The following is a 27960-nucleotide window of genomic DNA, read 5'->3' as shown; positions in this document are numbered from 1 at the left end:
AGGGAATGGTGGATGACCCTGCAAATCCACGCTGAGATAGTATTCCTCTTCGTCCTTCCTGTGCTCACAAACAATGCTTGCACTCGAGGACGAACTGCAGATGTTCTTTTAAGATAGAGCCTCAGACTCCTTACTGGGCACAGGAGATGGTCTGGGTCATCTGTTACAGAACAGAGACTCGAAATCCGGAAGGAGTCGAACCGGGGGTCCGGCACTCCTGGAATTTGAGTCTTAGCTACAAACTCAGGGACGAACCTGAACGTTACCTTCCCCCTTCCCCTTGAATGGGCGATGTCATACAAGAGACCATGAAGTTCGCTGACTCGCTTGGCCAAGGCCAAAGCAAGTAGGAACACCGATTTCCAAGTAAGGTGGCGATCAGAAGCCTGGCGTAATGGTTCGAACGGAGGTCTCTTAAGAGCCCTGAGGACTCGAACCACGTTCCATAGAGGAGGTCTCACTTCCGACTGAGGGCAGCTAAGTTCATAACTTCGTATGAGTAGAGAAAGTTCCAGCGAGGAGGAAATGTCCATTCCTTTTAGCCTGAAGGCAAGACTTAAGGCTGAGCGATAGCCTTTCACTGCCGAGACTGAAAGGCGCATTTCTTCCCACAAATACAGTGAACCCTCGTTTATCGCGGTAGATAGGTTCCAAACCCGGCCGCGATAGCTGAAAATCCGCGAAGTAGGGACACCATATTTACATATTTATTTAACATGTATATTCAGACTTTTAAAACCTTCCCTTTATGTAGTACTGTTAACAAACTACCCTTTAAAGTATATCCGGTTGTGTTGGAAAATTTAATGTTGTTATTTTCTTATATAGAATCTTGGCAACTGTGTTGAAAATGTTCCAGGTAGTATTGTGAACATAGAAAAATATGTTGCCAGTTTTTTCATTTGGTCCCACATGACTTTCTACTACAGACACTAAAGTCACTAAAATCGAGCAGTTCGATCAAGATTGGAAAATAGCGCCTACATACATATAGGTTTAGATATGTTTCTGCATGACATTTTTGTAGTTTTTGGGGTATTGTGGCACTATAAAGGTAGGTATATAGTGAATAAATTGTGATTTAATGTTATTCCTGTTTGGAAATGTTGAATTAATCTTCAAATATTTGTTTCTTTACAGGAGTGAATAAAAGTTCTGCGCCATCACTGTGAACAATATAAACAAAGATGTCCATCTCTGTAACTTCTGGAGAACCACCAACAAAAAGACCGTCAATTGACTTCAATCGATGTCTAAAATGCTAAGGGGAAAAATGGACGAACACTAAAAGCAAAGGAAAAGAGCTGGAAGCACTGACATGTCCTAAAAGCGAAAGTTATTAGAACTTCCTTGACACTATCGAGCTCCGAGCTGAATATGGGAATCAAGACTTCGTTCAATTAAATCAACGGATGCGCGGTTTATCAGCAGAAATCCTGAACGACAACCATGCTGTTTGGCACAGAACATGCTATAGTGAAGTCACACACAAGGGACACACTGAGAGAGACCAGAAGCGCTATGAAAAGGCACTTACAACAAGCGACCCTGGTATGTTGTCTTACAGGAAAGGTGGGGGCCGACCCACGTCATCAACTGCCACTCTTGCGTCTGACAGAGATGCAGGTGTTGATTCGACCAATAGAAAGCTCACACGATCTCACGTGAGTGCATTTAATAGAGAACTATGCTTCTACTGCCAAGAAATCAAACACACCAAAAAACACGCCAGGGCAGGATCCACACCAGAGGAGCTTCATATATGTAGAAGTGCAGACATGGACAATCAATCAAAAAAATTGTTGATGCCAGTGACAAAGACTTGTGGAAGCTAAACATGGCCGACATCCTTGCAGATGGAGACTTTCTTTCCAGGGACATCAGATACCACAAAAGCTGCCATACGATGCACTGGCAACGCTATTTGCAACATCCCCAAAGACCCAGTACAAAGAAGGACCATTCGAATGAAGACACAGTGGTATTCATATCAGCTGAGATAGAATTTTTCGCCGAACTACGAGAGCGTTTGGATAATGGAGACATTATAACACTGACCGATGTTGCTGCATTGTACTCTGACATGATGTACGACCATCGAATTCCCGACAAGCAAATCTCACGACATGCCCTCTTAGCAAAAATCGAACAAAATATTACCAATTTCACAATCACTGATGCCAGAGGAAGGAAGCCCGCAGTGATACATTCCAGGGAATCTGGTCGGTCTGCCATAGACCAGGCAATGGAGGAGAGAGACCTGAAAGCAGAAATAACAGCAATCTACCGCTGCTCAAAGGTCATCAGACAAGCAGTGCTACAGACCAGAAAAGAACATCCGTGGTCCTTTGATGGTTCTTTAGTTGGATGTGGCGAAGCTGGTGTTCCAGCTGAACTAATGACATTAATGCGATGGATCTTGCAAGGGGCAAAAGCTGCAACAACAGAGACACGTACTGAACTGTTGTATGTAGTAGGTTGGCCAGGGCACCAGCCACCCGTTGAGATACTACCACTAGAAAGTTACGGCGTCCTTTGACTGGCTAGACAGTACTACATTGGATCCTTCTCTCTGGTTACGGTTCATTTTCCCATTGCCTACACATACACTGAATAGTCTGGCATATTCTTTACATATTCTCCTCTGTCCTCATACGCTTGACAACACTGAGATTACTATACAATTCTTTTTCATTCAAGGGGTTACTGCACTGTAATTGTTCAGTGCCTACTTTCCCCTTTCTAAGGGTAGAAGAGACTCTTTGGCTATGGTAAGCAGCTCTTCTAGGAAAAAGACACTCCAAAATCAAACCATTGTTCTCTAGTCTTGGGTAGTGCCATAGCCTCTGTACCATGGTCTTCCACTGTCTTGGGTTAGAGTTCTCTTGCTTGAGGGTACACTCGGGCATACTATTCTATCTTATTTCGCTTCCTCAGTTTTGTTGAAGTTTAAATAGAAGATATGTATTTTAATGTTACTCTTCTTAATATATTTTATTTTTCCTTGTTTCCATTCCTCACTGGGTTATTTTCCCTGTTGGAGCCCTTGGGCTTATAGCATCCTGCTTTTCCAACTAGGGTTGTAGCTTAGCAAGTAATAATAATAATAATAATAAATCATGTCTCGTTCTGTCTCAATCCATCGTACAGGCTTGCAAGACAGACCGACAAGTGGCACTCATCCCACTTTCATCTGACTCCAGATTTCATAATACGTTTGAAAGCCCTTATGCTACAGGACTCTCGTTATACATGTACCACAACTTTCGAAGTCAGAAGGCGGTGTCTCTGCTGAACATGTGTGGCGCTGGGATTTCATATGATAGAGTCACAACAATATGTGACACCATCGCCCATGCTGTTGCCAAGAATATCAAAGAGTATGGTGTATATGTACCACCAGGTCTTCTGCGCAATAAGAGGATACGGGCTTCACTGGACAATGTCGACAAAAAAGTGGACACCCCAGACGGAAAAGGAAGTTTCCATGGAACGGCAATGGCAGTATATCAGCGATCAGGTCAAGGAAACAGTGGTCAAACCTGTGCAGTTCAGTAAGAGTCCAACGTCTGAGTCTCTACATGATGTGCCACCACCATACTCAACTTGGCTACATGTGACATAGAAGGCAGTCCAAAGCCCAGGATCAGCCCACACTATAGCAGCTACAAGATTGGGGTGTATGACGAGTATTACATGAGATCACAAAGCAGTGACATACAGTGGATGGTGGCACGCTTCTTTAATAGACCTGGCGTCCAGGAGCTTGGCTCAGAAGTATCCCCAGGAGACAATGATGAACGCGAAGATCAACCAACAACTGGCAGGTTAAACAAGATACAGTTTGTGCCTGTTTGGTCTGCTTACAACTCTCTCACCCACGTGCCACTAGCTACAGATGCTCCCGCAGTAATTGATCAAGCCTTTGGTCTTCCAATCATCAAAGCTCCTGCTCATGAATGGTCCACTTTAGTTACATTTCTGGAGAACTTGTATAGGTTGAATGAGCTTGTGACTGGCCTAGACAACAAACTGGTGGTAACCATGGATATGGACCTGTATAAACGAGCTCTAAAACTCCCATACCTGGATCTGTTGCCCAGATCATCAGTGGCAACCACCATAATAGGGCTCTTCAAGCTCACCAAATAACACTCCAAGCTCTCTTTGACCTATGGTTTAGTGCATTCTTGGATGACCACCCGACAGTGTGTGATTCACTACGTTCAGCTGCACAAGAATTGACCGACGCATGCAAGGCCAATTTTGAAGTCCGTACGGCACACCAAACATTTGCAATGAAGCTGGAGTCCATGAACCTTGAAAAGAAGCTTTGTGACTATGATGACGCTCATGACCAAGATCCAATGAACATGAAACAGGTGATGGTTCTGCTGCAGTTCCAACGCGATACACGTGAGGGTAACTGGTTTCTCTACTTGTCAGCACTAGAAAAGCTCTGTGTCTACTTCTTCGCGTACAATAGATTGGATTATGCGCAGAACATACCCGATTACATAGCTCGAATGCAAGAGATACAAACCACAGATCCAATGATTTGGCAATAGTTTGTAAATGGTGACTTCACAGTGAATACAAGCAACACTATCCTGTTCACTCGTATTGCAGTAGACCAGGCAATGGAGCATCAAAATAAATCTACCAAAGGTCAAGGAGGAATCTCTGGAATAACATCAAACCCAAAGACTTTGCTGAAGTTCTGTCTCACTGGTCCTGAGTTGGCACGCATTGCTTCCGAAAGTGAACAACTGGCAGCATTGTCCAACAGTGCTACAATACAACAACAGCACCACTGCCTCTCTCAGGCCAAAGTTCGTCGCCAGGAACAGGCAATCACACAACTGAAGAAGGTATTGTCGCCATGCAACATCTTTAGTGGATCAAAAGGAACTGAGACTGGGCCCGCCAGTGATGCAACGACAGGTCGGATGTTCAAGCTTCTGTCGAAAGAGATCATTCCCGACAACATCAAAGAAAGCATTCTGTCCACAGAGCAGATTGGCATGGATGCATACAGAAGTTTCATTGAAGATCGTCTGATTGGCAATGGAAACCTGTGGGCCAAGATGACAAATGTTAAACTGCTGTCTTGGTCAGCAACTGCCAAGGAAATTAAACTGAAAGCCGGTTCCCAAGTGATCACACTGAAAGCAACATCATCACTGTTTGCTAGGATGCTGGTGATAGCACGATCCTCAAGGGATGACATCAACTTAGAGGGAGTGATTGGCACCCACGAGTTTGTGTACATAAACAGGTTACTGATGCAACCAGATGGAGCAATCCACCCGACCACTGACAAGAGCATGGTAATCCACCTGCTGGAGAACCTTCTGGAGCCAGATGACAATACAACCCCAGGAACCAATGCTCAGGGCACCAACGATGTAAACGAGGGTTTCTGTCTTGTAGTTGATGGCATGGCTGTATTGCATGAGTTGATGGCTGTCAAGAACGTCAAAAACTGCAAGGATTTAGGCACATCATATGTCAAGTTGATTGACTCAAAAGCTCGAGGTTATGGCCAAGTGAGGATCATCTTTGATAATTACACCATAGTATCTTCACTCAAGGAGGGCACACGGGAGAGCCGCAGAGGCAAGTCCAAGGGAATCAATTCCTACATTGTAGAAGATGCAACTTGTATCAAAGACAAAGGTACATTTCTTGCAAGCAATGAGACAAAGGATTCACTCACCTTGTACCTGGCACAACAACTCATCAACCAGAGTACTACCAAGAACCTAGTAACCGTGACACGCAGCAGCATTATGACAAACTCTGAATGTCATGTATCTACAGGTGTAAGCACCCACGAAGAAGCTGACACTCTGATGATATTACACGCTGTAGAAGTAGCAGGAACAGAATTTGAAGTCCACATATACTCACAGGACACTGATGTTCTGCTCTTGGCTCTTCGTAGGGTGCCAATGCTTGGTACGCGACCAGCAATGATCATGGGCACCGGAGAACGCCGTCGCATCATCCAGCTGAAACCCATCTATGACAAGCTTGGTTCCGACAAAGCATCAGCTTTGATCAAATGGCATGCACTGACTGGATGCGATACAACTGGGCATATACAAGGCAAAGGAAAAAAAGGATGCTTCAAAGCTTTCCTTAATGCCAGTTCAACCGTACTTGCTGCACTGAATGGGCTTGGAGAAGGAGCCGAACCATCAGATAGTGTGGTCGAAGGGTGTGAAGAATTCTTATGCTCACTCTTCTGTCCTAAGCAACTCCATATCCCCAAGGCAAAGAATCTCAGGTGGTACCTCTTCAAAAGGCTGAGATCTGACCAAGGAGTAGACATGTTACCACCTACACATGGAGCTTGGCTCGAGCACATCCGACGCGCACATATTCAAGCAAGTGTTTGGTCACAAGACCTGGTCTTAAATCCAGTCATACCAAATCCTCTCATGTTCGGATGGCAAATGCAACATGACAAACTGATGCCACTGCTATCAAAGGAAGCACCAGCTCCAGAAGCAGTTCTTCAACTCATTCGATGCAACTGCGGATCCACTAACATCGATTCAGCCAACAAGTGTTCGCGCAGATGCTCTTGCAGACAAAATAATCTTGTGTGCACTGAATTGTGCAACTGTACAGGAGATGACACATGCCAGAACACTAATCCTATCACAGATGGCCAGGATATTGAAGAGGACTGACGTCGTGGACATTTGTGGCTGTAACTTGAAACAGCGGATCATTAACATTTGTGTTATTCTTTTGCAATAAGAATTACTTGTTAAGTTGCTAGAAGCAGAATCTTTTGGTGAATATTTATACCATAAGTACAAAATAGTCACACACTATTAGTCTTTATCACATATTTTCCAAAACTGGATAATTATGGCCATTTAAAATTGTTACACACTGTAAATAATTTGAAAATATGTTATTTTTGCGGAATTTTTACTTTATTATTTGTTGATGCTGAAAATCAGTCTGGGACCACACAGAAAAACTGGCAACATAATTTTCCCTGTTTGATGATGTATTTAGATGATAATAAAACTTGTTGCCAAGATTCTATATGAAAATATGGCTTTTATACACAAGCCGATATACTATTTAATGTACAGAACACTTAATGCATGTACTACAGTACCCTAAACTAAAACAGGCACAAATATTAAAATGTTAGAATATTAAAGTACAGTACACAAGAAACTCCGCTATTGCTGGAATAGTGGGATCGAGAGGAGAGATACCCCTTCCACGACACCAACCACAGAAGGCTCTCCACTTCACCTGGTAGACTCCTGCGGATGACTTTCGCAGGTGTCAAGACATCCTTTCCTCAACTTGTTGCGAAAAGCCTCTCTCTGTGAGGAGATGCTGGATAGTCTCCTGGCGTGAAGCCGTAGCGATGCTACGGCTTTGTGGAATATGTTGGCGTGTGGTTGCTTGAGTAGCTCGTGTCGAGGAGGGAGTTCTCTAGGGAGTTCCGTCAGGAGCTGCAGAAGGTCCGGGAACCACTGCGTGATGCCATAGCGGAGCTATTAAGGTCATTGACAGGTTGACCGATATTCTGGTCTTGTTGAGCACCCTTATCAGACAGAACGGGGGAAAGGCATAAACATCGATGTTGTCCCACCGTTGCTGGAAGCCATCTTGCCAGAGAGCGTTGGGGTCCGGGACTGGGGAGCAGTATAGCGGAAGCTTGAAATTCAAGGCTGTCGCGAACAGATCCACCGTCGGGGAACCCCACAAAGTCAGGACTTTGTTGGCTACTAGAGGATCCAAAGACCACTCGGTACTCACTATCTGGGATGGTCTGCTTAGACTGTCGGCGAGCACATTCCTTTTGCCCGGAATGAAGCGAGCCAATAATGGAATCAAGTGGACTTCGGTCCATCTCAGTATCTCTACTGCAAGATGGGATAGTTGTTGTGAAAAGGTACCTCCCTGCTTGTTGATGTAATCCACTACCGTGGTGTTGTCGCTCATCACCACCACGGAGTGACCCGCCAGGTACTGTCGGAACTGTTGAAGAGCCAGATAGACGGCCTTCATCTCTAGCAGGTTTATGTGGAGGCACTTTTCTGATTCTGACCACAGTCCTGAGGTCCTGTGGTTCAGAACGTGGGGACCCCCACCCTTCTTTTGAGGCGTCTGAGAACAGCATCAAATCCGGGGGGAGGTCGAGAAGAGCCACTCCCTTTCGGAGGTTTTTGTCTGTCACCCACCATTGAAGGTCCGTCCGTTCCGCAGGATCCATAGAAACCAAAATGTCCGGGGAATCGTGACCTTGATTCCACCGAGACTTGAGCCGCCATTGCACGGATCTCATCCTGAGGCGCCCATTTGGAACTAGACGGGCCAGAGAGGAAAGGTGACCGAGGAGACGTAACCAAAATTGGGCTCAGAGTTCTTCTTGTCTGAGGAAAGGATCTGCGACCCTCCTCAGCCTTGCTATCCTGTCGTCTGATGGAAAGGCTTTGTGGAGATTGGTGTCCAAGATCATGCCTAGACATACCAGTCGTTGAGATGGAAGCAGAGAAGACTTCTCGAGATTTACCATGATCCCTAGATCTTGGCAAAGTCCCAGAAGCTTGTCTCGGTGTCGAAGAAGGGTCGACTCCGAGTCTGCCAGGATCAGCCAGTCATCCAGATAACGGAGTAGACGAATGCCGATCCTGTGTGCCCACGAAGAGATCAGGGTGAACACTCTGGTGAAAACCTGAGGTGCTGTGGAGAGACCGAAACACAGCACCTTGAACTGGTGGATCTTGTCGTCTAGGCTGAATTTTAAGTACTTCCCTGAAGACGGATGGATTGGGATCTGGAAGTACGGGTCCTTCAGATCCAGTGTACACATGAAGTCTTGTGGTCTCACTGCAAGTCTGACCGTGTCTGCTGTCTCTATGCTGAACGGAGTTTGTTTGACAAACCTGTTCAGAGCCGAGAGGTCGATGACTGGTCTCCAGCCTCCAGACGCCTTCTTTACAAGAAAGAGTCGACTGAAGAAGCCTGGGGACCCGTCGGCGACCTCTTGGAGAGCATCCTTCTTTAGCATGGTCTCGACTTCTTCCCGTCGGGCTAGCCCCTTTGCCGATCCCATGGCATAGGAGCTCAACGACACTGGATTCGCTGTCAGGGGAGGAAGAGATGTTATGAACGGGAGGCGATATCCTTGACTGATTACAGAAACCGTCCAGGAATCGTCCCTGAGTTGCTGCCACCTAATTGCGCAACTTTGTAGGCATCCCCCCACTGGTGGACATGTAGGGGGATTGCCAATCCTAGCGTTTGCGGCCTCGGCCGCTCCCCCTAGGATTCTTGCCTCTCTTGTCTTTGACAGGAAAGGGCTGCTGTTTGGACACCATTGTCTTCGCTGCTGCTGCCGGTTTCGTCGTCTTGGACTGGCGAGGTTGTTGTTGAGGTGCTGGAGGTTTGTAGGGCTTCGATGTGAGAGCCCTTTGGAGGAGAGAATCCTGATTGGATTTCCTCCACCTCTCAGCTGCCTGTTCCACATCCTTGGGCTCAAACAGGCTCTTTCCCATAAGAGAAGAGTATCTGAGCTTGCTGACTTCGACGGTTGAGACCTTTGAATGGAACCTCTCTACCACCACATCACGTTGTTTCAAGATCGAATTGGCCCACAAGTTCGAGACTTGGTGGGCCAGAAACTCAATGGTGCGGGTTTCCGAGAGGAGGAAGGTCTCCAGGGCCTTCCTAGTGCTTTCCTTGGACAGATCCTCGGATCGCAAAAGGATGCCCAGAGACCCCAACCAGACATCCAGCCACGAAGTAGCCTGCTTGGCACACTTCGCGACCTTCTCCTGGTTTAGGATCTCTGTCGCCGAGAAAGTCACTTGCCGGCTAGAGAGTCTATCAAGAGGAACTCCCTTGGTAAGCTCTTCCACAGAGTGGTGCAACGGAAGAGCTAAACAAGACTCCTCCATGATCTCAAAATACCTCCGCTGGTGGACACGAGGAGGCGGGAGGAGCTTGTTGCCAGCAGTGGAACGGCTGGAGGAGGCGAGCTCGGAGAGCTAGCCCTCAACCTTATCCCTGGCACTCTTAACCCCTTGGGACCAGGGCAGAGCCACACTGGCCTTAGTGGGTTTCTGAGTGCCAAAGACTCAGTCCAGGACTGTGTCCTTGCCCTCACGAGGAGGAATCTCAGGGTCCGGAAACTTGTTGAGATTCCTCATCAGAGTCAAGACCTGCCAGAAGGCATGCTCTGACTCTTGCTGCTCTCCCCCTGGAGAACTGGCAGCGAAGTCTCCCGACCCCAAAGGCTCTTCTTGGGGGGACACGTGGACGTTCTCCGAGGGTCTCGTTGGCTCTGGTCGAATCCTGGAGGAAGACTTCAGGATGGTCTTCAAGTCCTTCGGTTCCTCCTAGGAGGGATACAGGACTCCAGCAATGAAGTCTGAGGGCTCTTCTCCGCCCCAACACGGGACGATTCTCCTGCTCGAGGTGGGGTTGCTCCCATTGGTGCGGTGGGAGGAGGTCTCACCTCGGAAGACTCCCCCTGAAGACGGAAAATCCTCGTCCACAGGGGATGGAGAAAACGTCTGCGGGGGGGAAGGAGCCTTCCTGACGGACTTCTTAGGAGCCAGCTTGACCCGAGGAGAAGTCACCACGACCTCTACTCCTCTCTTCCTCTTCAGTGGGGTCGGAGCTGCCCTTGGTTTGGGGCCCAAATCAGAGAAGGCAGGCTTAACAGCCTGGACGACAGCTCTGATAAGGGACTCAAACCATGGCTGCTTACTGACAGACGCAGTGTCAGAGACTCCCTCTGGAGGAAAGGGAATTGGGCGATCCTTTGGAGTAGAGACTACAACATGGCCTGCCTGGAAAGAAAGGGAAGAAAATGGGTGCCTGGACCTATCTGAAGATCCCCTCTCCTCCTGCGAGCGCGCTGGTTTGCGCTTGCGTGTGTGCGTGTGAAGACGACCTAGCTACTCTCGTTCCTGACAACTCGTTCGGTAGCTCGTGTTGCGAAACCCGGTGGGAATCGCGATGGCGCTCGCGCAAGGGAATAATCCCAGGTTCGTGCGGGAGAGAGTGGGCGCGCGGGCGAGTGCTGGCGAGCAGGCGAGCAACGGCGCACAGGCGAGCGATGGCGCACAGGAGAGCGATGGCGCGCAGGTGTGTGACTGCGCACAGGTGACGGTGCGCGTGGGCACGTAGGTGATCTACGGCGAGCAGGCTCGTGGGCGCAAGTGCGTGCTGGGGAGTGATGGCGAGCAGGAGATGGTGCGCGTGTGCGCGCAGGTGCGTGGTCTTGTGAAGACAGAGGGCGAGGAGGAGACTGCTCGTGGACGCGCTGGATCTCGGAAGCCTCTCGAAGGGCGCATGGTAGGGACTGGAACCTGTGCGCGCGAAGGTGACGGCGCGCGATGGTGCGCAGGCAAGGGCTGATGGGTGGGCGAGTTCCAAGGGCGCGTTGGCGAGAAGGCGAGGGATGACTCTTCTTTCCTGTGCTCAGATCCGGAGATCGAGGGCGCGCAGGTGAAGAGCGCTGGCGAGCTGGAGATTGCGGGCGCACAGGAGATCGTGGGCACGCGTGGCGCGTAACAGGATCAGGGCGTGCAGCTGTGCGCTGGCGAGTAGGAGATCGGTGGCGCGTAGGTGAGCACTGACGAGCAGGAGATCAGTGAGAGCGCTGGCGCGTAGATTCTGCAGCAGGAGCTCGCTGGCGCGTTGTCCCTGGCATAGGATATCTCTTGGTCGTTGTCTCAGGAACATCAGGAACAGGCGAGCGCGCAGGGGATACCTGGCACTTAAAGGACTTGCCCACATTGTGAGCAAGCCCCTTTTGCCCCGAACGGACCGGTGCCCGTTGGAAAACGGGGTGCGTGGGCGCCCACAGCGCGTCAGCTGCCAGGAACGGAGAAGGAAGGTCAGCAGGTCTGGCAGGCGAAGGAGATCGCGAACGATCTGCAGAGAGGTCCAGTGATGCAGCTGCAATGGTCAAAGCACGGTGAGGAGGATCCTCTGTAGGGGACTGCGAAGGCGAGGAGCCGAAAAGGCGCCTCCCAACGCCCTTGTGGGGAGAAGGAAGGCCTCTACGGCGAAGGGGAAGATGAGCCTTGCGTCGGATACGTCCTCTGGGGGCATCAGGAACACCATCGTCAGTCCTCCGAAGAGGAGTCGCTGTTAGTGAACTCCCCCGAGGGGGAGAATCACCTGCAGGAGAGACCGTTGGATTTGGCCCCTCCCTCGGAGGATGTTCGTAGGGATGAACCAAGCCTTCAGCAACATCAGCACCCAAGGCAGAGGATTGACCCAACTCGCCGGAAGCCTCTGCCACAACAACGTCGACGATAGACAGAGGGTCAACCTCCGCTATCACCGGCGACTGTTTGACAGCTGCTCCCAACTGGATAAGGTCAAACAGGGCTTCCCTGGAGGGCGAACCCTTAAGCCCCAAGGAAGCCCAAAGCTGCAATAAATCATCATTAGCAACATTCATAGATAAATCCTCCCCCGGAGTAGGAGGAGGAGCTGCCTCGCTATGGGAGGCAACTCCCTCTCCCGAACCCCGAGGTCGGTCAACAAAAGTACGGCCTACGCTACCACTCGACGGCCTCTCGGGAGAGACCGATCGAGTGGGAGCTTCGGAGGAGGTTCGGGCAACGAAAGAAGAGTCCTTGGAGATTTCCTTCTTCAAGGAGATCCTTGAAGGAGAAAGATCCCACTTGGACTTCTTCTTTCGGCACCGGGAAAACCTCTCCCACGGAGAGGTAGACCACTCCCTGCACTCACAACAAACTTTATCCTTATCACACTGTTGGCCCCTGCAGAACGGACACAAGGTGTGAGGGTCCGTCTTGACCGCCGACATATGTCCCACAAGGGCGGTCTGGTAACCCGGGGCACTTCCGCATGATAAAGAGAGAGGCCAACTTCCAAACACACAACTGAAAGAAAAAGCAAAAAAGATTAAGGCTGTCAATACGCGAGGGTGAGAGCAGACACGTCTGTTCATCACCCGAGCCAAAAGCAAAGTGAACTAGTTCACCGGTGTGTGAGGGAGGAGGGGTAGCTAGCTACCCCTCCCCTACCCCCTCGCTAGCAAACCCTCGTTAAAAATGTAATGGCTCGTCATTTCAGCTATGCCAAAAGTAATATGATATTTTCATAATAAAATAAATTTTTGAATATACTTACCCGCTGGTTATATCATGGCTAAAGTCCCTACGCCTCGGCAAGAAATTCAAAATTTCTTGCGCAGCTTAGCGCAGATATGCCAGGTGTACCCCAGCGTCCTCGTGGTACAACAGGTAGAACTATACTCAACCAATTCAGATTTTCCATGCCCCATGGTCTCTAGAGGGGAGGAGGGTGGGTCTAAAACTTATATAACCAGCGGGTAAGTATATTCAAAAATTTATTTTATTATGAAAATATAATTTTTAAATAAAAAACTTACCCGCTGGTTATATAATGGCTGATTGACACCCATTGGTGGCAGGTCAGAGACAGCTGCATAATTGGAAATTCACTTAAGAGTTACATAAACAACTTAAGCGGTTCTAACCTGATAAGGAAGCTGACAGCAATGCTCTGCCTCATTTTGTCTGCTATCCTTAGGAGATCCAGTGACCCACTCGGGGCTGATGATCTCTAGGAGCTGTCAAATGGTACAATCACCTATAACATGACAGGACCTCAACTAATACCCTTGTTCCGGGCGCTCTCTAGGAACAAAATGACCACCTGACTAGGTCAAAGATTGCGGAAGACTGCTGACCAATCTTCACGTACAATCATAAAAATATACATAACAGTTCCAAGAGAAGAACAGGGGTACTAGGAATTTAGGGAAATGTAGTGGAGAATGTTTCACCTACTACTGTACTCGTTGTTGCAAGTGATCCCAAAACGTAGACGTCTTCATAAAGAGACTGGACACGGTAAAAGTAATGCAAGGCGAATACAGGATTACCCCTTCACAAGGCTGTATACGAGATGCTTTGCAGAGAACAGTTTAGTTTAAAAGTTACAGAAGTTTCTACAGCTCTAACTTCATGAGTCTTTACTCTTTCAACATCTTATGATCTGTCACCCAACCGTGTGGAAGAACCTTTGTAATCAAAGCCTTGCAAAAGCGTGCCTGTCTAATCTACATATGGAGGTAAATCTACAACAGCTACAGTATTTGATCCCTCACAGTCATCTGTTCTTGCAGCTAATGCTGGTACCTCTTTTCCTCAGAGCCTCTATCGGGCAGCTACCTCGACAACAATTAAAGGACGGAAGTTGACAGCCTTTGTCAACTCGTGCAGTGATGACAGTTATATAGATGAAGATGTAGCGTGGGAATTAAAGCTACCAATACATCCCACTGATAAAGACGTCGCTTTAGCACAGAAATCTTTGCATACAAACTCTCCAGGTTATGTCAATGTAGACTTGACTCTTCATCTTAATGGAGAAACTTATCCATCCACGCGTCTAGCAGTAATGAAGGATTTATGTTCAGGAGTATTACTTGGTCAGGACTTCCAAGAGCAGCATCAGAAAGTGACTATTGAATACGGTGGGCCGAAACCAGCGCTCAACTTATCTGGTGCTAAGCCCTACTGTTCGTTGGCAGCCGCTGCTGTGGATGAACCTTCTATCTTCCAGCATTTGTTACCTAATTGTAAGCCAATTGTCACTAAATCAAGACATTACTGTAAAGATGACAAAGAATTCACTGAAGCGGAGACTAGTCGTCTCTTGGCTGAGGGTGCTATTGAGGATAGCTTATCACTATGGAGAGCTCAAGTTGTGGTGGTTAAGGATTCCTTTAATCGGCATAAGAAAAGGATGTGTGTTGATTATTCGCAAACTATAAATCTGTTTACAGAACTGGATGCTTATCTATTACCAAGGATTGACACCATGGTTAATGAACTCTCAACATATTGCGTATTTTCGACTTTTGACTTGAAAAGCGCTTACCACCAAGTACCACTAAAGGAATCAGACAAGAAGTATAAAGCTTTTGAAGCCAACGGACGCCTGTACCAGTTCTGTAGAGTACCTTTCGGAGTTACCAATGGAGTTGCAGCCTTCCAACAAACTATGGATAAGTTGGTGAAAGAAGAAAACTTACAAGGTGCTTTCCCATATTTGGACAATATCACTATTGCTGGACACTCAAGAACAACATGATCAGAACGTGCAGCGCTTTCTTGAGGTCATCAACAAGAGGAACCTAACTCTCAATGCTACTAAAACTATTAAATCTGTGCGTACCATTAATATTCTTGGCTACTGTGTGGGGAATGGTGTAATAAAGCCTGACATGGAAAGACTCCGGCCTCTACAAGAACTACCACCTCCCACTAGTCAAGGATCTTTAAAGAGGGCAATGGGTATGTTTGCTTATTACGCTAAATGGATACAGAATTTTTCTGCTAAGATTCAACCACTGGCAAGAGTAAAGAAATTTCCTTTAGATGAAGAAGCTTTGCAGGCTTTCGAACTACTCAAACAAGAACTTGAAGGAGCAACGCTACACTCTGTGGATGACAATTTGCCTTTTGAGGTCGAATGTGATGCCTCGGAAGTAGCAGTCTCAGCAGTACTCAATCAGAATGGCAGACCTGTGGCCTTCATGTCTAGGACTTTACAAGGAAGTGAAATTCACTATCACATCGTAGAGAAGGAAGCCATAGCTATCGTGGAGGCTGTACGTAAGTGGAGTCACTTTCTTGCTAGACAACACTTTGATCTCGTTACAGACCAACGTTCTGTGGCCTTCATGTTTGATAACAGGAAACGCAATAAAGTTAAGAATAATAAGATCCAGGAATGGCGGATAGAACTCGCAGCCTTCAGTTATACAGTACATTATCGCCCCGGTAAAGAGAATGTGGTTCCTGATGCCTTCACCCGAGCTTTTTGCGGTTCCGTGGTTTCTACGTCATCTACCCTCACTGAACTACATGGGAATCTGTGCCATCCAGGAGTGACTCGCTTGTTGCACTTTGTGAGATCGAAAAATCTTCCTTTTTCCACTGAGGACGTTAAGAAGGTCTGTGCCTCTTGCAGGATATGTGCAGAAGTGAAACCAAGATTCTACAAATTCCAAGAAGGAACACTCATCAAGGCGACACAACCAATGGAGAGATTAAGCATTGACTTTAAAGGACCATTTCCGACGGCCTCGCGCAACCCATATCTACTTATTGTGGTTGATGAATATTCCTGTTTTCCTTTCGCTTTTCCATGTCCCAACATGAACACAACTACAGTGATCAAGTGCTTAGAACAAATATTCAGCCTGTGTGGGATGCCTCAGTATATACATTCGGATCAAGGAACCTCATTCATGTCTAGGGAGCTCAAAACCTATCTCGCACAGAAGGGAGTTGCAACAAGTCGAACTACCCCTTTTCATCCGATCGGTAATGGGCAAGTGGAGCGGCTCAATGGTACTGTATGGAAGGCAATCCAGTTGGCACTCAGGTCTCGAAATCTTCCCGATCAGCACTGGGAATTAGTACTCACTGATGTGGTACATTCACTTAGATCCCTTCTGTCGACAGCAACTAATGTCACACCCCATGAACGCTTTTATGGATTTCAACGCCGCTCATCCTCGGGGAGCTCTCTGCCTTCGTGGCTTATGTCGTCAGGACCGGTATTATTGAGGAAATTTGTCAGAACAAGCAAAAATGAACCCCTAGTGGATGAAGTTGAACTATTATCTGCTAACCCAACATATGCTAACATTAGACATCCCAGCAGACAATAGTCAATGGTTTCCTTACGTGACTTGGCCCCATGCCCTAGGGATAATTCTGTTTCTGAAAATCAATAACTACCTTCTGTTTCATTGTCACCAGAGGCCATACCATCTCAATCCCCAGTGTCACCCACAACAACCGATCAAGAGTTTCCAGAAGGTATGGGACTTCACCCAGAAACTGAAATTAGAACAGAGGCTGCATCACCTCCAGTACGTAGATCAACCCAGGTGTCAAGGGCTCCGAACCGATATGGGTGGGATTGATTACTTATGAAGTGATGTAACCAATTTTATATCTAGAGGGGAATAATGTTATAATATTGTTTTGTCCTTTTGCTCTTTCATACCTCACACTGAACCTTTTGTCTGGTGATCTTTTCATACTTTGTTTACTTACCTGATGGAGGGACAGTCAAAGCAACTTATCAAGTAATTCTCTGTTTCTTTTGTATTTCCTTTTGTTTATTCCATTTGTATCTATTTGGTTTCATTAGATTTACTTTGAGGATCTAACATAGTTTGTATTACATTTATTATGGGGTCTGCTAATTATGTTCATGATTGTTTCAGGGAATAATCTACTGAAGTTTAAGTTGAATAGAGCTTGGGTAGCAACAGCCAAGTCTTTTAATGTCACAACAAAGATAGATGCTGTTTCATGCCTAACTACAAAGATCAAGGATCAACCTTAGGCGAAACGTATTCAGCATTATCTTCGTCGATCCATAGCGCTTGCCACTGTCGAGAGAAGACACCCATCAGGTGGAGGTGGCGGCACTGCGTCTGCGCCGCATGAAACGTAACACACGCAGAACGAATCTAATTTTGTTTTCAGCTTAGCGCCTTTGAAAACACTAATACCTCGCTTTATCTATAGCGAGGGTGAGCGTTCTGGTGATCGACAGAAAACGCTCGAGAGGACTTCAGTTCGGGTCTTAAAAGACTGTAACGCCTGGTTACCCTCTCGATTCCTTTCGCCGTTCGACTTAACTTCTCCCCTGGGTCCGGGAGCTCGACAGAAGTCTAAGGCTAGGATAACGACAGGTCCGAATAGAAGCACTCTCCACTGAATAAAATTCACTGCACAATTTATCACTAAAAAATTTGCACTTTACTCTTTGGCACAAAGATAGTTTCATAATTACCTGAAAACCAAAGTATACACTCTCGCAAAGGAAATGAACTCCGTAGGGAGAGACTTATAATTCTGTCACTGGACAATTGTTTGAATGGGAGTGCAAAAGTACCGAATCCCATATAAATGTAACAAAATATTAAATAGCAAAACCTTAATAGATATATTTATAAATTAAAATAAACCCTTAAATTAAGGGGTTCCAATAGAAGATGAATCATCACTCGCATCATTGGAACATCTACAAATAATATACGAACAATTTTAGTATTCCGACAACAACCAAAGCAACAACGATACATAGAATCGTGCGCTACGACGATTGTAAAGAATACTGCATCGTATAAAATAAAATGAACTGTAACTTCCTTTAATCTCTGACTAAGAAAAAAATACTGAAAGAACCAATTAATTGCAAAATAAAATGTTCCTTTTATTAAGTACAATTTAAAAACTTGAGAAGTAAGAGGAAAGTACTATTCATAAAATCGCTACAATATATTGTAATATCGTAACGATACTGACTACTGCGTAACAAAAATAAACTGAACGCTAGTTAATCTTTGTAAACAGATCGAAGATTATCTAAAGAAAACTATTAAAAGGATAAAATTTTCTCAAAACTCTTTTAATTTAATTTATAACTTAATACTGTACTCTAAAAGCATATTCACTTATATTCTTTGTAAAAACCAAGACAGACTTTTAGCCTACGGAAGAGGCTGTGACGTCATCAATGGTCGAAATGTTTACATTTCGCCCCTATGCTTTCGTGAGGTTAAAAATAGGTTGAAAACCTTATAACCCTACCTTTTAAGTTATAAATACGTGATCACAGATCAAATAAAACAAATATGCAAAAGCCAAAACTCAAAAACGTTAATACATCACCAAATAACGTCCAAACAGAGTAAGAAAACGAGAGAGAATTTCCAATAGTACAACCAGCTATGGCGGCAGAAAAAAATCTGAAGTGGTTGAGTATAGTTCTACCTGTTGTACCGCGAGGGCGCTGGGGTACACCTGGCATATCTGCGCTAAGCTGCGCAAGAGATTTTGAATTTCCTGCCGAGGCGTAGGGACTTTAGCCATTATATAACCAGCGGGTGAGTTTTATATTTAAAAACCTTATTTAAATAGCGTGGTTTGTATTTCGGTTACGGAACAATAAGTAGATAAAAAGCAGATACAGTATTAGATACAAAACACATGGCTAGAGACAAAATATCATTGTTGTAGTGACAAAGACTAATTATATAAAATACAGAAAAGCTATAACTTACCTCCTCTTCTTTTCCAGTATCTGGTTTTGAATCATCTTCCATCTTCTCAACTTTGACTTTAGGTTTTTTCTTTGATTTTGTTTTTTCCTTCCCTTGTTCAGTTTCATTTTCTGATGAACTACTGCTACTACTACTGCTGCTTGAGCTACTGCTACCACTGCTGCTGCTGCTTGATGAGCTTGAGGAGGAGCTGCTACTGCTATTAGAACTACTGCTTCCTTCCTTATCTTTATTTTGCTTTCCTTGAGGTTTCTTTACTTTCTTCTTTTTCTTCTTTTTTTTACCTTTCGACTTTTCTTCCTCATCTGAGTCACTTGAAGAATCCTGTCGCTGTAAAATTTAAAAAAAAAGGCACATTAAATCACAAATTTTCAAGTAATTTGTATTTTTCCTAACATACTTACCTAGAACTACCTTCTTAGGAGTTACTGGTAACTCTACCTAACCGACCAGCTTTTTTGTATAGTTTACCCTCTTTCCGTTTTCTACGGGGTCAACCTCAGGCAGTGTGATATGTGCCTTGAGGCGACCCGGGGTCGGGAAGCGTGCTAGCTCAGGTCGTCGAATCGTCAGTAAGTTTCGTTGGAACAGGTACTACTTGACCCTGCAGGTTCTCGGGGAAGGATGGGTGGGCCATAACCCGAAGGTAGTTCTAGGTAAGTGTTAGGAAAAATACAAATTACTTAAAAATTTGTGATTTGTTCCAACAAGGTTACTTACCTAGAACTACCTTCTTAGGAGACTTACACTTTAGGAGGTGGGAGTGTCCTGCAGGGACCAGAAGTCGTCGGGGAGGCACGCGAGAGAGGGAACCTCTAAGGAGGTCTTGGTTCTACGACCACTAGAAAACTGCACGAAAAGTAGGGGAAACTATCCAAAAAACTCACTGTGTCTCTAATGGCTCACCTTTTCAAAACCAACTCCGATACATGTCCTCTTGAAGGGCGTTCCTTCCAGTGACTAAGGTCTTTTCAACATCTTCCTGTGCCGGACGGTCCGGGGAAAGAAGGAAAGGGGGTAAGGTTAAGGAAAGAACTAATGTCTCTTGGCATTAACGCCCCCGGTTACCCTAGGGCCGTGACCTTAGATCTCTTGAAGGGCCGAAATAATTGGGCCAATGGAAAATCTGTCCAAGGATTTTCTCGAGCAATCTTTGAGATAGTGTTCCGTGAAGGTGGACTGTCTAGACCAGGTCCCAGCCTTCAGGATCTTTCCCACAGCCATGTTTTTCTCGAAGGCCAGGGAGGTGCTCAGACCTCTAATATCATGTGGCCTTGGTTTTCCTGGGAGAGGAGTCCCAGAAGCCTCGTAGGCCCTCTTTATCACCTCTCGCAGCCAGAAAGAGATAGAGTTCTTCGAGACCGGTTTCTTCACCCAGCCTGAGACGAATAAATTTTTGATCTGAGGGCGGAATTTTGCGGTCCTCACAAGGTATTTTCTTACGTAGATTAAGTACAATACCGTAATAATAATAAATAATGATAATAATACTGTACAGTAATAATAATAATAATAATGATTAATAATAATAACAATAATAATTTTATTAACAACAACAACAATAATAATAATAATAACAATAAGTCTATCACTGGGGAGCCCCACATTAGGATGACTGCCCGAGCTACTTCCGGGTGTAGGGGCCACTCTGAACCTATCACTTGACCCGCCCTGCTGAGACCGTCGGCCATCACGTTCCTCTTTCCTGGGATGAACCTTGCCGTCAGTTCTATCCCTTCTTCTGTCGTCCACTCAACAGTTCCGTGGCTAGGGCGCATAGAACCCTTGACTTCATGCCTCCCTGTTTCTTTACATACGCCACTACTGTGGCGTTGTCGCACATTAACGCCACAGTGTTTCCTCGTAGGAAGTGTACGAACTGTTGACACGCCCTCAGAACCGCTATCATCTCCAGGATGTTTATATGGAGAGACGCCTCCTCGCTGGACCACTGCCCTTTTGTCGATTCCCCTAGCAGGTGTGCTCCCCAACCCTCCTTCGATGCGTTCGTGAACAACAGCATCTGCGGGGGATCGGGGGCGAAGGGCATTCCCTTCTCTGTGTTCGACCTGATGTTCCACCAAAGAAGGGTCTCTCTCGTCTTCGGGAGGACTGGGACAATTTTGTGGGGCTCCTTGCCTTGGGTCCACGACTCCTTCAGAGTCCACTGTACCGGGCGGAGCCTGAGTCTCCCTTGCGGTACTAATTTCTCCAGCGAAACCAGGTGACCCAGTAACTTCTGCCAGTCCTTGGCCCTCCTGGGTTGGCCTGTCAGGAAGGGTTGAAGGATATGTTCCAGGTTGGCTAACCTCTCCCCTGAGGGGAAGGCTCTTACTAACTGGGTGTCCAGGACCATCCCCAAGTCAGTCATTCTGGTGCTGGGGACTAGTTGGGACTTCCCATGGTTGACCATGATCCCTAATACCCTGCAGAGGTCGAGCAACATAACGCCTTGCTCCTTCAGTTGTTCCCTTGAGGCAGAAAGAAGCAACCAGTCGTCCAGGTACCTGATCAGTCGTATGCCTTTCTCGTGCGGCCATGCAGAGATCGTGGTGAACACCCTCGTGAACACCTGCGGGGCCGTCGAAAGGCCGAAGCACAGGGTTTTGAACTGCAGGACACTGGACTCCCACTTGATTCTGAGGAACTTCCTGCTGGAGGGGTGCACGGGGATTTGAAAATAGGCATCCTTGAGGTCGAGAGACATGAGGAAATCCCCCTCCCTCAAGGCTGCTAGCACTGTCTTGGGGGTGTCCATTTTGAAGGCCGTCTTTGAGACGAACTTGTTGAGAGCTGAGAGATCTATGACCGGCCTCCACCCTCCTGTCGATTTCTCCACAAGGAAGAGCCTGCTGAAGAAACCCGGGCCGGGGTTCTCCACTGTCTCTAAAGCTCCCTTGGCGATCATGGACGCTGCTTCCTCCTGTAGTGCCGACCTCTTCAAGGGGTTCTTTGGAACCAGCCACTCGGCCCGGTGGGCTGGGATGAGAGGGGGAGGCTCTTCTAGGAAAGGGAGTCTGTAGCCCTCTTTCAGGACTGTCACCGTCCAGAGATCCGCACCGAGATCCCGCCATGCTTGCCAAAAATGTCTGAGGCATCCCCCTACTAGGGGCTCCTGAAGGAGTAGGGGGCCTCTCTTCCTACCTCCTTCTGGAGGAGCGGCCAGATCTACCTCTCCTAGAGTTACACCAGGAGGGTCTGTAGGCTGACTGAGGGCCTGCGGTGGTCCTACGGGTGGGCTGCTGCGAGGCTTGAAGCCAAGGAGCTGAAGGTGGTTCTCTTCGAGGCAGCAAGGGTGTGGCCTGTGAGGAGTGAGGGACGTCCGTTGAGGCTCTTCTAAACGCGGACTTCCTCATGGGGGGGGGGGGCCTAGGATCTGCGTCTCTCACTTTCCTCACTTTCTCCATTGTATCTTCCACCAAATTGATGGGGAAAATGTTATTTCCCAACACGGAGGAATTCCTCAGTCTCCTCGCTTCTCTGTCCGGTAACTTCCGCACCAGCTTGCTCAGTACCATATCCCTCTTCCTAAGGACCCAGTTTGTAGCCACAGACAGAGACTGGGATGATAAAAACTTGAAAGCCTTGCCTCCCAAACAAACTAGATTCCTCATCATGGCCTGATTGTCCGGGAGGGAGAGGTCGTGGGATGCCTGAAACCCCACTAAAGCGCAAGACCACCAATCTAACCAGGAGGACACGTAGACCAGGTCCTGTGCCATGTCCTCCATCATAGAGGCTTCTGACAGGGAAGAGCACACGGGGGCAGTGGAGGCCCTGTCTTCAGAGGCTCCCTAGTTCAGCGAGGTCACCGCTGCTTCTACCGCACGGGGTCCACCGCGATGGACTTCGAGGACGTAAAAACGTTTCTGGGATTTCAGGCCCGGAAGAAGCTTGGAGGAACTCTGGCTTCTGGGGGCCTCCGCCAGTCCTGCTAGGTATTCGTCTATCTGTTCCATCCCCAACTTCACGTCCGGAGCGAGAGGGAGAGATAAAGAGGGCTTTTGTTGCACCGGGCTGTCGATCATTCTGGACAGTACGGAGAGCACGGCCTTTGCAGCTGAGGGCTTGGGTTCATCCAAACGGTGATGCCGCTAAATTAGGGCCAGAACCTTACGGTAGGAGGAGATGTCGTCAGACGAGCACTCCCCTCCTTCCACCAGGTCTTCCGTCACCAGTTCCTCCGTACGGGGGTACAGTGAACCCTCGCTACTTCGCGGTTCGACAATCGCGGATTCACCACTTCGCGGGGTTTTCCCATAACCCATATATATATACATATCGCGGATTTTCCGGAAAATTCGAAAATACCGCGAAATCTGAAGATAACCAAATACGATATTTTGTTACCTGTAATTCCATTAATACTGTAATTAGTAATATCTGCTCTTACTGATTGTTCATTGCATTACATATGATATATAATTCAGCACAGAAAGAAATAAAACACGAAAAGAGAATGTGATCATACGATAATTCAGTACGTAGTAAAATTAAATCGAACATGAAACGCAAATCAGATGCAGTCATACCATATTAGAATGGTGTGTACTGTAATGGATGTGCTTCTTTTCCATGAATCTTTTGTATGTATACGTACGTAGTACAGTACTGCATCCAATAATATTCTTTGTTGCAAAAATCACATTTCGAATAAGTACTGTAAGCGTACGAGAGAGAGAGAGAGAGAAAGAGAGAGAGAGAGAGAGAGAGAGGCGTAAAATAGCGTACGTACGTAAATTTTTATTATTATTGTTATTATTATTATTATTGTTGTTGTTGTTAATAAAATTATTATTGTTATTATTATTAATCATTATTATTATTATTATTACTGTACAGTATTATTATCATTATTTATTATTATTACGGTATTGTACTTAATCTACGTACGTTCAGTATGCGCGGGGCATCTTCTATGAGTAACCAACGCACCATGTACTGTAAGACGGGTTGTGATTGGTTCAAGCGCTGATAGATGACGAATCAAAACTCAAGTTTTGTTATCTAGCCTGTGATTGGTGTTTTGCCCGCATCTTCTACCCGCAGCATCACAGTTCTCGCGGGGCTGCATCGTTCACTTTCTCTTTCCGCGTATTGCTGAGTAGACGTTCTTAACTTTGTGAAGTTTAATCTGTGCTGTGTGCGACTGTTTTAAGTTGAACTTTCTGTTAAACCCTACTGTACAATGCCTCCCAAGCCTTCTGCTTCTACTAAGGCTGGTAGTGAGCCTAAACAGCACCGAAAGATGATGACGATTGCTGAGAAGGTGACGCTTCTCGATACTATGTTAAAAGACAGTAGAAGTTACGCGGCCGCAGACCTCGAAGACCTGACGAAATCGGGCAGTGAAGACAGTGAAACACAGGAAGAGTTCCAAGAAAATGTCGAAGAAACGGTCTTAAAATTAGAACGGCTTGCCAAGCTCTGCAAGCTTGCGAATGAGGTGAAAGAAATGTCGCAAGAGTGGGACGAGGATATGGTTCGTTCTGTACAATTCTGCACCAAGATCGATGAACACATGGCTCCCTACAGGATGCTCTTGCGAAAGAAGAAGCAGCGGCAGCAACTTCCGATCACAATGCCCTCAGAAGAAATTGAAGAAGTGTCTCAGGAAGAAGTTGAAGAGGTGTCCCAGGAAAAGACACCTCCGTCTGAAGAGACGTAAAATACTATTATTGGCTGCACAGTAGAAGACATCATCAGCTTCATCATCATCATTTCTACTGTGCAGCAAATTCATCGCCATCATCATTCAAGTTTTTCTTGAACTTCTTTCGTGGTGAGTACAGTAACAATCTTTATTTTTTACTTAAACATTTTAATATTTGTGTCTGTTTTATAGTTTAGTACTGTATGCATTAAGTTAAAGGGAAGGTTTTAAAAGCCTATCATATTTTTTTTGTTTAAAATTTACATTTACGTACGTAAAACAATCTCTCTCTCTCTCTCTCTCTCTCTCTCTCTCTCTCTCTCGTAAATTGTTTTCCTGCTTTGCTACGTACAGTATGTACTGTATGATTTTATATAGATACGGTAAATAATATTTGTAATAACATATTTTGTAAATGCTTTTACTGTAAATATCATTATTTATCACTTTCATCATGCGCGTTAAATGCCTTCTTTGTTCTGAGCGTGGTTGTTTACTGAGCGTACTTTATGACGCCGTCGTTTCAGGTGGCGTCATAAAGAAAAACATTTCATTTGGAAGTCCTAAGGAAAATTAAGTAAAACATTGGTAATAACAAAATCAACATACTGTATACATCAATATAATCGATGCAAAAACTAACCTACAGTATACATATATGTGTACAGTACACTAAATGAGTTTGTTTCTTCATTATGATCAGAGATAAACGTAAACAAAACATTGGTTGCCATTTTTTATCGTGCTTTTTAGGTGTTTAGGAAACGCATGATATAAAATCGCCTTTAATATTTGTGCCTGTTTTAGTTTAGGGTACTGTAGTACATGCATTAAGTGTTCTGTACATTAAAGGGTAGTTTGTTAACAGTACTACGTACAAGGGAAGGTTTTAAAAGTCCGAATATACATGTTAAATAAATAGGTAAATATGGTGTCAATACTTCGCGGATTTTCACCTATCGCGCCCGCGTCTGGAACCTATCTACCGCGATAAACGAGGGTTCACTGTACTCCATGACGGTGGTAAAGGCAACGCCAGACGAGCCTGCCAGTGGTATGGGCTGCCCCGTGAGGACAAAGGTATCTGTCATGGGAGTACCTTGTTCCACGGGGGACTCCGTGGATGGGGGATCCATGCGGACCGACGGGCGCCCTTGGTGCTTTAGGAAGGCCTCCAAGGTGCCCATGGTCGACGCTAAGCCTTCCGTCATACTCCGTACATCTTTCCTAAGGGAAGAAGGAGCGGAGGCCACCGTTGGGTTAGTCACTACACGGGGGGCCCGGTTCGACTGGTCCGAAGGAGGAGGTAGGAGGATGAGATACAGAAGGCGAGGCTCTAGGGAGCCACCCGGAAGCGACCGCGGCTGTGGTAAACCTAAACAGCTCGCTCCGGGGCACTGTGAAATTCACCCACTCCTTGGACTTGCTCCTCTTCGCTTTCTTTTTAGAGGACTTCGACCTTTTCTTACCATGTCTTGAACGGGAACGGGACTTCTTCTTTTTGCGGGATTTCTCCCTCTTCCTCTTGCTAAGATTCCTGTCCCCGTCCTCTGATGACGAAGAAGACGAAGAGTCCGATGACGACGATGAGGACGAATCCCTCGGACCGCCCGACACGTCCAAGACTGCGGGGGGAAATTCTCGTCGTTTCTCAGGCGTGGGAGGCTGCAGAAACACGGGGGGTAGCGTAGACGAGGGAGCCGGAGGAGACCGAGCGAGTCCTTTACAGAGCCATTGCTCAACATCTTCTCCACTAACAGGAGACCTGAAGGGAGTCCTAGGGGCCACCCACGTGGTGGGGTCCGAAGACGACGAACTCCCTTTTTCCGTGTCTTCCGCGGCGGTTGACGCACCTGAAACACGCCACGAGGCCGGGGAAGTGTCTACACTCGGCCTACCCCACATAGGATCTTCCGAGGAGACGGGACCTGCGGGCACCAGGCCCTTGCCTCCTACCCACACTCAGGCCCCACACATGCCTGCCCCACACTGGACACTTCCCCCACAGAAATATCAGACTCTTGGGGAAGGGCAATGGGCCTCTTCCCCACAAGGACTTACCTCGTCCCCTACGCTGGGTAGGGGAAGAAGGACGGGCGCTACGGTCTGCCGAGACGTCTGGAGAAACCACAGGCGAATATATACTGGAGTCCTTAGGCGACTTCTTAGCTGCCTTCTTCTTCTTAGTCCCGAAGAGCACCCACTGGATCTCAGTCCAGTTAGCACAATCCGGGCACGTAGAGGCAGGGGAACACACTTTCCCCCTACACGTGGAGCACAAGGAGTGGGGATCAACCTCAGGTTTGGAAAGGAAAGCCCCGCAAGACTTCCCAGCCACAGGCCCAGGGCAACGACGAGGATGCTCCATAACGCAACGCTATCACACCAAGAGACACAAGGATGCAAAGGGAAAGTGAAAGGGAAACACGTGGGTAACACGCGGTAAGCACAAAGGATCGGGGGACACAAAGGGTCGCGCAAGGTAAGAGAGAGCGCGGCGAGATGTTGATCACGTCGCGACCAGAAACTTACTGACGATTCGACGACCTGAGCTAGCACGCTTCCCGACCCCGGGTCGCCTCAGGGCACATATCACACTGCCTGAGGTTGACCCCATAGAAAACGGAAAGAGGGTAAACTATACAAAAAAGCTGGTCGGTTAGGTAGAGTTACCAGTAACTCCTAAGAAGGTAGTTCTAGGTAAGTAACCGTGTTGGAACAAATAGGGTTTTTAAATTGCTATGAAAACATCAACGCAGATTTTAATAAAAGTACATAGTAATAACTACAATAGTAAAAAAAAAACATGTTCTACAGGCATATAACAATATTAAATTCAGTCTTTATTAGATAACATATTTATAAACACTGTGGTGAGATGTAAGTTTAATTTGTTAACTTCAGTTAGAAATAACAGATTTGTTATCAAGATTTTACTAGTCGACCTAAATAGATCCTCATTCGAAACGAGTACCATATCAAGTATTCGAGTTCAACTTCTACGGTGCACCGAGGGTAACTCTTTATCAGAAAAGCTTATATATAATTATTAAATAATGCATATCACTGACTTAAAATGTTTGTCTCATTAGATGTAAACTGTACTTAGCATTTTCACAATGATTATAATTTTGTCAGTTCTAGTTTTCTT

At 46.5% G+C, this 27960-nt stretch overlaps 1 protein-coding gene across 3 annotated transcripts in view; it reads right to left on the bottom strand.

Annotated features, from left to right (window-relative positions):
• Positions 1-27960, bottom strand: part of LOC137631587 (peptidyl-prolyl cis-trans isomerase G-like) — a 94959-nt gene that overhangs the window by 12657 nt on the left and 54342 nt on the right. For all 3 annotated transcript variants that reach the window (XM_068363445.1, XM_068363448.1, XM_068363447.1), the window contains one exon: positions 19157-19486. In XM_068363445.1, the coding sequence (XP_068219546.1) occupies positions 19157-19486 (330 nt within the window). The remainder of the gene's footprint in view (positions 1-19156; positions 19487-27960) is intronic.

This window comes from Palaemon carinicauda, chromosome 40 (assembly GCF_036898095.1).
Source record: "Palaemon carinicauda isolate YSFRI2023 chromosome 40, ASM3689809v2, whole genome shotgun sequence".
Classification (NCBI taxonomy): domain Eukaryota; kingdom Metazoa; phylum Arthropoda; class Malacostraca; order Decapoda; family Palaemonidae; genus Palaemon; species Palaemon carinicauda.
This window is presented reverse-complemented; position numbering and strand designations above follow the sequence as displayed.